This window comes from Cryptomeria japonica, chromosome 9 (genome assembly GCF_030272615.1).
Source record: "Cryptomeria japonica chromosome 9, Sugi_1.0, whole genome shotgun sequence".
NCBI classification, from domain to species: domain Eukaryota; kingdom Viridiplantae; phylum Streptophyta; class Pinopsida; order Cupressales; family Cupressaceae; genus Cryptomeria; species Cryptomeria japonica.
In genome coordinates, this window is record NC_081413.1 from 485,535,682 (window position 1) to 485,547,740 (window position 12,059).

The window sequence follows — 12,059 nt, forward strand, 5'->3', positions numbered from 1 at the left end:
CTTTTATCTAAATTAATTTATGTTTAACTAATTAAAAAGTGAAGAAAATAAAGCAGGGTATGATAAAACCCTTTCAAATGAGTTTACATCTTTTGGACAGATAAAATTGTTTAGCTAAATTTTTATGAAATCAAAGACACGAATATGACAACTAGAAAAAGAAAAAATATATAAAATATACTTACCTCAATCATCATGGAAATAGATTATCATAATACAACTAATAATACATGATCATAATATTATGATTTTTTGAATCCATACATCATAATATGACACTTTTATAAAACCTTTTCCTAGAGGAGATAATTAAACTCTATAAAGTGCACTTTATTCAGGGATCTTCAAAAAGACTGCATGCTCCATATTCTCTTATTCCATGCACTAGACATGGAACTCTTTAATGACTCGTATGAGCCAGTAATGCAGAGGAAAGCATTTGTTCAGTAACACTCATAGAGTGTGACATTCACCCTTAGCCTGAAATAAACATCTCCCTCATACGCATCAGTGTCAATGGTAGCAATTCCTCTGGCCATTAAGAAATCACCAGTACCTCCAACAACAGATATATCTCTGTATTTAACCAGAATGGGGTCTGCTCCATTGAAGGTGATGGTGCCCTTGTGATGAGTTGAATTCAGCACAAATGTGAATCCAAGCCAAGAACTGAATGTATTCTTCATGTCATAGAAGTAAAAGCCCTGAGCTCTTCCCACTGGAGGAGAGTGCAGATTGTTGTCAAGAGTAATAGGATCATCAAACACAGCAAGATTCCCAAAATGGTTATTACCAGTCATGATGGTGAGATTAGCTCCTTGAGGGGCTGCAACAAGTGCAGAAGTTGCATTATGGGCATTTTTGCCATTGTAGATTATATCATGAAAATACAACACAAAGTTCTTACAGGGCTTGGGAAGCCTCTTTCTTCCTCTATGACAATCTGCAGATTTGAACACCATGGCAGACACCACAAGGCACAGAATGCATAATTGCAGAACTCTATCAGATCTCATTGCCATGGTGAAAAAATCTATGCAAAACCTCTTGGAAAACAGGGCTCTGAGGAAAAGAAAGAGACTCTGAGTGATGCTTGCTTCATGTTCCACTGAAACTCTTTATATAGAATTTTTTCTGCATAAGAAAATAAATTATGTGGGTCATATGATCTCCGTAGGTAAGAGATGAACAACCCTTAGTCAAATTTTTTGCAGACTCGTGGGGTAGAATTCCAAGTGTGTTTTTCCACTACTTTTAATGCAGAAAGTGGTGGACTGTGGAAACAAATTGCATGCTTTACTGAATTCTAAGACTATCCTTTTCTTTATTCGTTTTGTGTGTATTTAGTCCACCATTCGGGCTTGACTGCAAGTGGGTTGGAGATTTTCTGACGTCACTGATAGGCCTAAGAAGACCATTACATGTTTTATTAGGTTTTTAGAATGTAAGTGGGTTGGTGGAACAATGAAATGTGAAAAATAGTTTTTTGTATGGAATTTAAATGTGTGGTATTATATTATATGGAAACTTTTTGAAGTATATTATTATTATTTTAATTATTATTGTTGGTCAAGTTAAGAGTACTAATGCATTTAAATTATTTATTATTTATGAAGACAAGGATTTCCAGGGGATGTATGTCTTTATAAATTACATTAAATTTTGACAATGAATTCTATAAGCAATTTTATTTTGATTCTCAATTTGACATAAGAATTCAGTTATTTCTTCTATGTTAAGGAGTGTAAACAAGGACGCTGACCCTTAACATAGTCATAGACTATAAAAAGAAAAAAAATCCCGCAGGCAAAAAGACAACACATCGGAGCAAGTACGAGATTAACAAGTTTGAACAAAGAAAACTTGTCCAACATTCAACAACAAAGACCCACCTCAATAAGGGGTGTGGAGACCCGATCCAAGGGGGTGTAGGGAGGACTTCCCCTTCCACCTGCGTCAAACAACAGTCCAGGCGATATTGTTATCGGGGCCATCAAGAGAATGACCTTGTCCCAAAGGTGTATATGTACATGTTTTATCCATCTTTTTCTATGAATATTTTAAATTTTTTCATATATTGTAATTTTTCCTATTTTATATAGCCATTCTCAAAATTGACAAAAGAAATCACTCCTCCCTTCCTCTATTGTCTCCCTCCTAGGAACTAATGTAGTTTATTACTTGTCAACAAATGAAACAATGAGATATTATTAAAAATAGTTTAATAAAAAAAATTAATGTATATTTTTGTCAAATTTATTTAAAAATATCAAAATTAATTTATCTATCATTCCATTGGATAATAGTTGTGACTAGTATTAATAGTGTGATGTAAGCATATAATTTTTCAATTATTTCATCTTGACTATTAAAAAATGATTGTGTAAAATTATTTTCATGTCACTATTTTTTTTGTATTGTAGACGATATGAACTTTTTGTCATCTAGATGTGGACAACATGGACTTTACTAACAAACCAAGTGCCATTAGAGCTATTTAATATTTAAGTTTTAGGATTAGATATTGTTCTATGTGATAATGAAATTTGTTTATTTAAAAGATTGTGGGTTAAGAAATACATATTTAAAATAACTTTATTTTATTGAAAAATGAAACAAAGAAAATATAAGAAATTTGATAATAAAAAAATTAATGTATCTACTATTCCATTGGATAATAGTTGTGAATAATATTATTAAAGTGATGTAAGCATAAAATCTATTAATTATTTCATTTTTACTATAAAAAAATTAATAACTAGTATAAACTTAATTTCATGTCACTATTTATTATCTTATGTGATAATGATATATTTGAAAGATTGTGGGTTCAGAAATACAACATTTTTCAATAGAAGTGGGTTGGTGGAAAATGAATTTGTGAAAAAAATAGTTTTTTAAATGGAATTTACATGTGTTTTGAGTTAGTGGTATTATATTTTATGGAAACTTTTGAACTATTTATTTTATGTTTGTATTATTACTCTTGTCAAGGTAAGAATATTAAGGCTTTCATATGATTTATTAGTTAACAAATGAATTAATGGGATGTTAGAATTAAAATCGTTTGATAAAAACTTTTAATGTATATTTTCTTTTTCAATTTTTTTAAATATCAAAATTAATTTATTTGTCATTCTATTGGATAATAGTCATGAATAGTATTATTAGTGTGATGTAAGCACAAAATATTTTAATGATTTTATTTTGACTACAAAAAGTTAATAATGTAATTTTTAAAAAAAAATTGTCCTATGTGATAATGACATTATATTTTATTTAAAAGGTTTCAGCTTAAGGACTAGATTTTTTAAATCATACTTGAGATGATGTTAATTTATTGAAAAGATGAAATAGAGGAAATATAAGAGATTGTGATTGAAATAATTGATAATAGAATAAATAAAATTTATTCTATTAGTTTAAAATATTTTAGAAGTTAACAATAAAAATAATAATATGTAATAAAAAATAATGAATAATTATATTTTTTATATCTATTTTATATTTATTTGTTTCATAGATTGCTCAAGAAGCACTATATATGTAGATTCTAACATATTTAATAAATTCAATGTTAAATGTATTGAAATTTGAATATAGTTATTAAATTAAATCATATTTAGAACTGTAATTCTCATTTAGAATTGCCTCTCTTTAATTAACATTTACAACATAATTCTAACTTTTGTTGAATCATTTAAAAAACAAAACTTTTAAACATCTTTTAGAAGCAAAACATTGAAAGTGGTTCAAAAATTTTCATCTCTAATATGTGATATGATTTAACAAAATTTCATTATATCAATAGTATTGACAAAGTAATTATTCTACAACAATTTTCTAAATCAACTACTATATCAAATACAATGCATCTCTTGTCTATAGATGTGATGAGTGTTAAGTGGATATTTTATGTTTGTGAGAGATGAGCTCTTGTGAATTACTATTTTTGAAATGTGGGTCAATGAATTTTGATTCGAAAATTACATAATTTATATTATGACAAACCATCACATAATTGTTTTGTTTTTATTTTAAAATTTTTGCTTGAAACTTGGAGTATTATATCATACTAATCTAGTACAATTGTGTAAAATCATAAATAAGAATAGTTTGAAAAGAAATCACAATGCACATAATGAAAATGATTTAATCAATAACTATATTACTATGAAGGAAAAATAGTGTTCCTTGAGTTTATTCTAGGTTAATCAAATAAGATGCACACCCATAAACACATATTAACCTAGACTAAACAATTAATAGTAGGTAATCAAACTTGGATAAACATAGTTTTTTTTAATTTTTAGAAAGGAAATAAGAGGATAAAAATGCTTAGCTTTGTGACCAAAGAATGCATAAAATTTTAATGTGATGTGCCTCGAGATCAGAAACAGACAATAATGGACTAATATCTAGTTCTAATTTTTTTTTTTTTAAAACTACCCTAGACAAGAATAATTCCTAGAATTCGGGACAAGTTGACACTTACAGACTTGTCCACTGTGATCTTGTCTTGTTGTATTAGCATACTCCTTCATTTAACTTGGTGTTTTTCTATTTTTTCTTACTTTCCTAATATTTGAAGGGCTTATGGTATTTAAAGTATCGTGTTAGGATTGTTATGTCACATGGGAACATGTTCTTGAAGTTCAAACCTAATAAAAAAAGAGTGATGACAAAAATAATAATAATTTTTATTCATGAAAATGATCCTAGGAGTGCCCATATAGAACTAGATTCCTTCTAGTATACCAAGTGAAGAGTGAGCATTCAAATCTAGGTGAGAGATTAGGTTAGGAGAAAATTAGAATGAATTTGTTGAATCCCTTGAAATATAAATACAATAATAAATCACACAAAGATGTAGTAAGTCAACCCTTGGAGGGAAACACTTGGCAAGAGTTGGCCTAAATTTAATTTTTTAGTTTGAATTAATTTGGAAAAAAATTGCAACCACAAGGATATCCTCACAATCAAAAACTTGTCCTAGGAAAAGAAATAGCTATGAAGGTGGGAAACATGGGTTTAGATATGTATTCATAAGAATGTGTATCAAGGTTATAAATAAGATGAATGCATAGGAGTGAAAATAGAAGTGTTATAGAGAGGTGAGTGTATAGGAAAGTTAAGAATGCTCCAAGGGATAAATATATATTTATAAGTGAGTATATAGTAGGGCAAGAGACTCGGCTTTACACAAAATTGCACCATTTGTTGTTATAAGGCTATCTATCAAGGCACTTTCCTAAAAATATCACAAAACTAAATGGGACATGGCATGGCTATTCAAATTTCACCATTATTTTTTACCCCACCTTGAGGTGCATGTGAATCCTAGAATGATCATGCATCTAAAAGTATGTAGTAGAATATAAAAAAATATGCATGTAAAATAAATATATAAAACACTCAAAAGATATCATTGTGGGGTTTCTATAAAATAATGGACCCTAGAAGATTTGATTGCGAGAGTATGTTCTCTCTGTATAACCTCTAATGGAAATCAAAGAGAATTTCTACAAGTACCTATAACTATTTGTAGGATCTCTCATGAAAGTGTTAATAACAAAATATGCCCCCTACAAATGGTTTTATACATATATGATGCAAGCAATCAAAAGAAGAGGAAAAGTAATAAATGTAAAGTAAATGCAATTGAAGCATGTAGTATATGTAGTAATGATTATAAAGAATTCATTATGTAATGATCATGTAAATTTCTTGAATGATGAGTATGATAAGAATATAGATTAGAAATGAGATAAAAGAATAATAATCTTGCTATCAACATGGGAAAAAGATGGTGAAGCGATCTTCAATGTATAGGAAAACCCATATAACTACATTAGGCACTAAATTTTTTCCCCCAATATAGCACCCAAGAGCATGAAATTTCATTGGTTTAGGTGTACAATAAGTTTAGTAGCGATGAATATGAGCATACAACTAGAACAATGGCTCAAAGGAAAAATTAGGGAATGGAGCTTAAACAAAAGGTATAAAGTTGAAAGAAAGGGCATAAAGATAAAACAAGGGATTGAAATGAAAATAATGGGCATAAAATTAGAGAAATATGCATCAAGAAAACTAATAATATAAATCCAAAATAATGACATAGAACTAGAATAATGGGGCATAAAAAGGAATAGTATAATTTGTACACAAGTATAAATATAATTCCATGAAGATGCAATATGAAAGGAGGAAAAGCTAAGGTTACGAAAAGGTTTGTTAGAAACTATAATAAGGGCTTTGTAAACCTTTGTGGTAGAGATATTACCATAAATGAGGACCTAATTGTAGAGATCACGAGTTTCTCTACCGATGGAGCTAAGTTCTACAAAGACAAGAAATTTTCTGAGATTGTTGTGAAGCTTTTCCCTACGCAGCAGAAGGAGAAGAGGGACTCGGTGAGAGATGGGACTACTAGATACAATACTGCAAAAATTAAGTCCATTTAGGGTGATGTCCTAAAGGTGATTATGGAGTATGTGACTCTGGACGGGCGTTATACCAGAGATCTTGCCTACCATTTTTCTCTCGTTAACCATTTCCCACATAAGGTGAGAATTTCATTTCCTCTCTTTCTTACGATCTCTTTAAATTTTAGCATGGTTGATCACAAGAAGGACCCTATCAAAAACCCTGTTCTTCATGAAGGTCTTATCCTTCTTATATTTGAACATGCTAAATCCTTGCCGCCTATTGCGTCATCTCTCCATGTGGTTAATTCTAACTTGGAGGATTCTCTATCCTTGGAGGATGAGTACCACATAGATTGATGATGAATATTTTTTCCCTCACTTTGGCCACCCCTAAAAACAAGGGGAAATCTAGTGCCATCAAGAGCCCTAAATCAAAAAACCCTCGGCGATCTAGTTCTCCCCCCTCTATTGGTAACCTTCAGATTGGTTCTAAGCTTGTCGGTGCTTCAGATGATATCCCTCATAGCTAGGATAAGAGCCCCTCTCCCTCTGCCTCTAGTGAGCCTCCACCTATGCATATCTTTGAAAATTGCCAGCCCTTTCCAAGCTCTCTTGACCCTTCTTCGAATTTTCTTTATTCTGAGAAGGAAACTGTGACTAATGTTTTGGCTTTATCCAGAGATGGGGCTGTGGAAATCTTTAAGATTTTTAAGTGGATTTTTCATGAGATTAAGAACATCTAGCTCAAACAAAGAGATGATAGCAGCAAATTGGAGATTATCAAAGATAATATTAAGCAGTTGGAGAAAGGGCAGGTGTCGGATGAGATTACCCCCAAGTTTGAGAAGGTGAAGGCCTCTGTCATCGAATGCCTTAAAACAACTATGGAGGTGTTCAATAACTTTAAGAAAGGCTATGATGTCAAAATGGCTACTCTAGAAGACCAAAATGCTAAAATCAAGGAGTCCATCAAAGCGGTTGTTAAAACTAGTCATGGGGTGATTGGTACAACTGTGGAGAGATTCAAGAATATAATAAGCAACCTTGAATATCAGTTCCATCTGAAGGATGTGGTGGAGGAGGACGCTAATACTGAGCAAAGCATATCTTCGAGACCCAACAAACAGACTAGGGGTACATTGAAGAGAAAGGCAGCTAGACCTCCTCCTGATTTTCAAAAGCTCAAGAAGATCACCAACACAATGCTATAGATTGAAAAAGAGATGGAGTAGGCTATGAACCTGTTGGTTTAGGGATGAGTCGTAGTTGTGTTTGTGTTGGTTCTGTTAGTTTTTCTGTATTTGGTTTTTTCTGCTTGTCCCTATTTTTGTCTTTTCGCTCTATTTGGTCTTTGCCACTTTGTTGTAATGTGGTTTATTAAGTGGTCGTTCAATTTTAGTGATATTTTTTGGCTTAACTCCTTGTTAAGGCTAGACACATCTTTGCTTTTGTAAAGGGTTTCGGGTTCCCTTCAAAACCCGTTTTTGCCTTAATCAAAAACTCTAAATAATATCGCCACATTACAACTTGTTCCATCACAAAGATTGAAAGCAACTTGTCTCTTTTATTGATTTCATTTTTATTTACATCTAAAAACAAAGTTTTAGATGCTTCCCAAACTGACAGAGTTTTATTGCATTTCCAAAAGAGATATTATTACAATGAGTACCCTCATATATATAGAGGAGGTGCAATGAGCAAAAATAGGAAAAACTCAACTAACTATGACTAAGTCAAAAGTAGAGTTTGATTTGACTTAGGACTTGTGCACCCAACACATGCACATGAGCATATACAAAATGACACCTGGGGTGTCGATTGACATAACAAAATGCCATTGCACTAGAGATGCATAAAAATGACTAAGTGTCAAGAGACACGTATTTATTATGATCACCTTCTTCAGAAAATATTCATATTGTTTCCAGGTAGCTTGTATTTTAGAACCATCTTGGGTTCGTAATGTTTGACGTCACTGAGGATGAGAGGAAAAGTGGATAGGAGTCTTGCTTCTTGAACTTCATTGTCTTTTCCTTGGAGATGGTTCTCACATTTGAATAGAACTGTAGCATTGGGAAAGCATCAACACTTGTAAGGATCAATTCATCAACCATCTTGATCATTTGTACTGAACAAGATCATGTATGTGTTGAATTTCATTTCATTAGGGTTTCCAAAACCCCTATTGTATCATGGTAGAACAAGTGCAAATTAGCCCTACAAACCCTATTACATGTGTGTGCATTTGGTGTAATTTGGGTTCATAGGACCGATTTACACCTAAGGCTAAGTGTGGTTCAAAGGTGCAGTTCGGGTTTGTAGACCCAAATTATACTTGGAATAAAGGCTAGGTGTAGTTCGAACCTATAGACTCGAATTACACCTTGGGGAGAAACATGTGATTGGTGTAAATTGGACCTATAAGTCCGAACTACACTAATTAAGTGTGCATATTAAAACCAAGTGTAAGTCAGACCTATAGGTCCGATCTACACCTAAGTGGAAGGATCAAACTGTATGGTGGGTTTATAAACGCGCCATGCACTTGAAAAGGGAAGAACTCAAGTTTGGTGTAAGGAGGGTTTACAAATCTGACATACACAAAGGCTATGACATAAAGGGTTGCAAAGTGCAGGGTGGGGTTGTAGACCCGTCATGCAACAAGAAATGGCTTTCGATGCATGTCGGGCCTATGACCCTGACATGCACTGCCCATACATAAGCAATGACAAGGGGTATACGGTGTTGTTCAGGTTCATAGGTCCGAAAATCACCAATAACATGGTGTAGTTCAGGTCTACCAACCCGAACAACACCAATAGGTGTAAAGAAAGTGCAAGGAGGAGGTGCAATTTTGGTTTGTAAACCCGATTTGCACTAGAAAGACTAAGTGGTGTAATTCCGGTTTGTAAAACCCGAATTGCACTTGGACACTTAGAATTTACAAGACACACAAAACACCAAGAAATTTCAAATGAAGGTTCTAAGGCGGAAAATCACTCATGGGAAGTCACATAAATTACCTCGAAAAGTGTGCATAGAGAATATAAGCTACAAAATTGGACAAAATTTGTAAGGATTATCCCAATTTTGCATAAATCCAAATTTGGGATAACATGTTCAATGATGAGCTACATTTGTTCTCATGTCTAGGGAAGATTTTACCACTTCATCTACATAGCTCGATCCCTTTTCATTCAATTATGTATAGAGTCACATCTTTATCTAAATAGTTGAAGCTTTATACCACCTTTTATAATAGGTGAAATCTTTCACCCTTTCTCTTTATTTTCATTATTTATGAGGCTAATTGGTTCTCAATGCAATTTGTGTTTTGTGTTTATTTCAAAATGTGTAGTGAAACCTATTGATTGCACATTTTCTCTATTTTGTAGATTCTAATGGAGCATTGAAAACAAAAATAATTCAAGAATGATATGCTACTTTGCATAGTTTGAATATCATTTTACTCTGTCAAAGATACTTACTTTTACATGTTGGTGACTTGTTTACTTTAACATGCAACTTCCTAGTACAATTCACTTGTACATCAAAGTGAGAAAATATAATGATAAAAATTGCACACTCGTGCCTTTCCCTTATATTTTGGGATCACTTTGATTAGAGTATCATAAAATTTATAGTCACCTTACAAATGCTATAATTATGTTTGAAATTGCCTCATGGCATCCCATACTCAATCCCTTTCACCATTACTATCAAATTTCTCATTCATGATCCCTAAACCCATTTTTCTCACCCTAGACCAAGCCTATGAGTGTAGATTTGACACAAGTCACTTTCACAATCATTAATTAAATTGCTTCACTTTTAAATTTGAAAACTAAATTTACCCGTTTCAGCCTACTTCACTCGTCATTATGGGTTGACTTTGTGCATATTGTGTTGATTTGTGTGCTTGGTTGTTGTATATAAGGGTGCTCATTTGAAATTATGTAAAAGATGTTGGAGTGTGAAAAGAACATCTAGATCAAAAGCAAAAAAAAAAAGTGAATTTCAATTATGAACTCGAAATCTTTTATCTAAATTAACTTATGTTTAACTAATTAAAAAGTGAAGAAAATAAAGCAGGGTATGATAAAACCACTTTCAAATGTAAACTCATTTGGACAAGTAAAATTGTTTAGCTAAATGTTTATGAAATCAAAAACATGATTATGATAACTAGAAAAAGAAAAAAAAATATAAAATGTACTTACCTCAATCATCATGGAAATAGATTATCATAATACAACTAATAATACATGATCATAATATTATGATTTTTTGAATCCATACATCATAATATGACTTTTATAAAGCCTTTTCAAATCATAATTACTTAAACTCTATAAAGTGCACATTATTCAGGGATCTTCAAAATAGATTGCATGCTCCATATTCTCTTATTCCATGTACTAGACATTGAACTCTTTAATGACTCCTATGAGCCAGTAATGCAGAGGAAAGCATTTGTTCAGTAACACTCATAGAGTGTGATATTCACCCTTAGCCTGAAATAAACATCTCCCTCATAGGCATCAGTGTCAATGGTAGCAATTCCTCTGGCCATTAAGAAATCACCAGTACCCCCAACAACAGATATATCTCTGTATTTAACCAGAATGGGGTCTGCTCCATTGAAGGTGATGGTGCCCTTGTGATGAGTTGAATTCAGCACAAATGTGAATCCAAGCCAAGAACTGAAAGTATTCTTCATGTCATAGAAGTAAAAGCCCTGAGCTCTTCCCACTGGAGGAGAGTGCAGATTGTTGTCAAGAGTAATAGGATCATCAAACACAGCAAGATTCCCAAAATGGTTATTACCAGTCATGATGGTGAGATTAGCTCCTTGAGGGGCTGCAACAAGTGCAGAAGTTGCATTATGGGCATTTTTGCCATTGTAGATTATATCATGAAAATACAACACAAAGTTCTTACAGGGCTTGGGAAGCCTCTTTCTTCCTCTATGACAATCTGCAGATTTGAACACCATGGCAGACACCACAAGGCACAGAATGCATAATTGCAGAACTCTATCAGATCTCATTGCCATGGTGAAAAAATCTATGCAAAACCTCTTGGAAAACAGGGCTCTGAGGAAAAGAAAGAGACTCTGAGTGATGCTTGCTTCATGTTCCACTGAAACTCTTTATATAGAATTTTTTCTGCATAAGAAAATAAATCATGTGGGTCATATGATCTCCGTAGGTAAGAGATGAACAACCCTTAGTCAATTTTTTTGCAGACTCGTGGGGTAGAATTCCAAGTGTGTTTTTCCACTACTTTTAATGCAGAAAGTGATGGACTGTGGAAACAAATTGCATGCTTTACTGAATTCTAAGACTATCCTTTTCTTTATTCGTTTTGTGTGTATTTAGTCCACCATTCGGGCTTGACTATTAGTGGGTTGGAGATTTTCTGACGTCACTGATAGGCCTAAGAAGACCATTACATGTTTTATTAGGTTTTTAGAATGTAAGTGGGTTGGTGGGACAATGAAATGTGAAAAATAGTTTTTTGTATGGAATTTAAATGTGTGGTATTATATTATATGGAAACTTTTTGAAGTATATTATTATTATTTTAATTATTATTGTTGGTCAAGTTAAGAGTATTAATGCATTT

At 32.6% G+C, this 12,059-nt stretch overlaps 2 protein-coding genes across 2 annotated transcripts; both read right to left on the reverse strand.

Moving 5' to 3' along the window:
- Positions 1–215: 215 nt before the first annotated feature.
- Positions 216–1,104, reverse strand: LOC131031949 (disease resistance response protein 206-like). Its single transcript, XM_057962814.2, has one exon. The coding sequence runs from the start codon at positions 1,020–1,022 to the stop codon at positions 444–446; it is 579 nt and encodes a 192-aa protein (XP_057818797.2). The 5' UTR covers positions 1,023–1,104; the 3' UTR covers positions 216–443.
- Positions 1,105–10,678: 9,574 nt separating this feature from the next.
- LOC131031947 (disease resistance response protein 206) lies at positions 10,679–11,568 on the reverse strand. The gene has a single exon (XM_057962813.2). It carries the CDS (start codon positions 11,485–11,487, stop codon positions 10,909–10,911), a length of 579 nt encoding a protein of 192 aa, XP_057818796.2. The 5' UTR covers positions 11,488–11,568; the 3' UTR covers positions 10,679–10,908.
- Between the last annotated feature and the right edge of the window lie 491 nt (positions 11,569–12,059).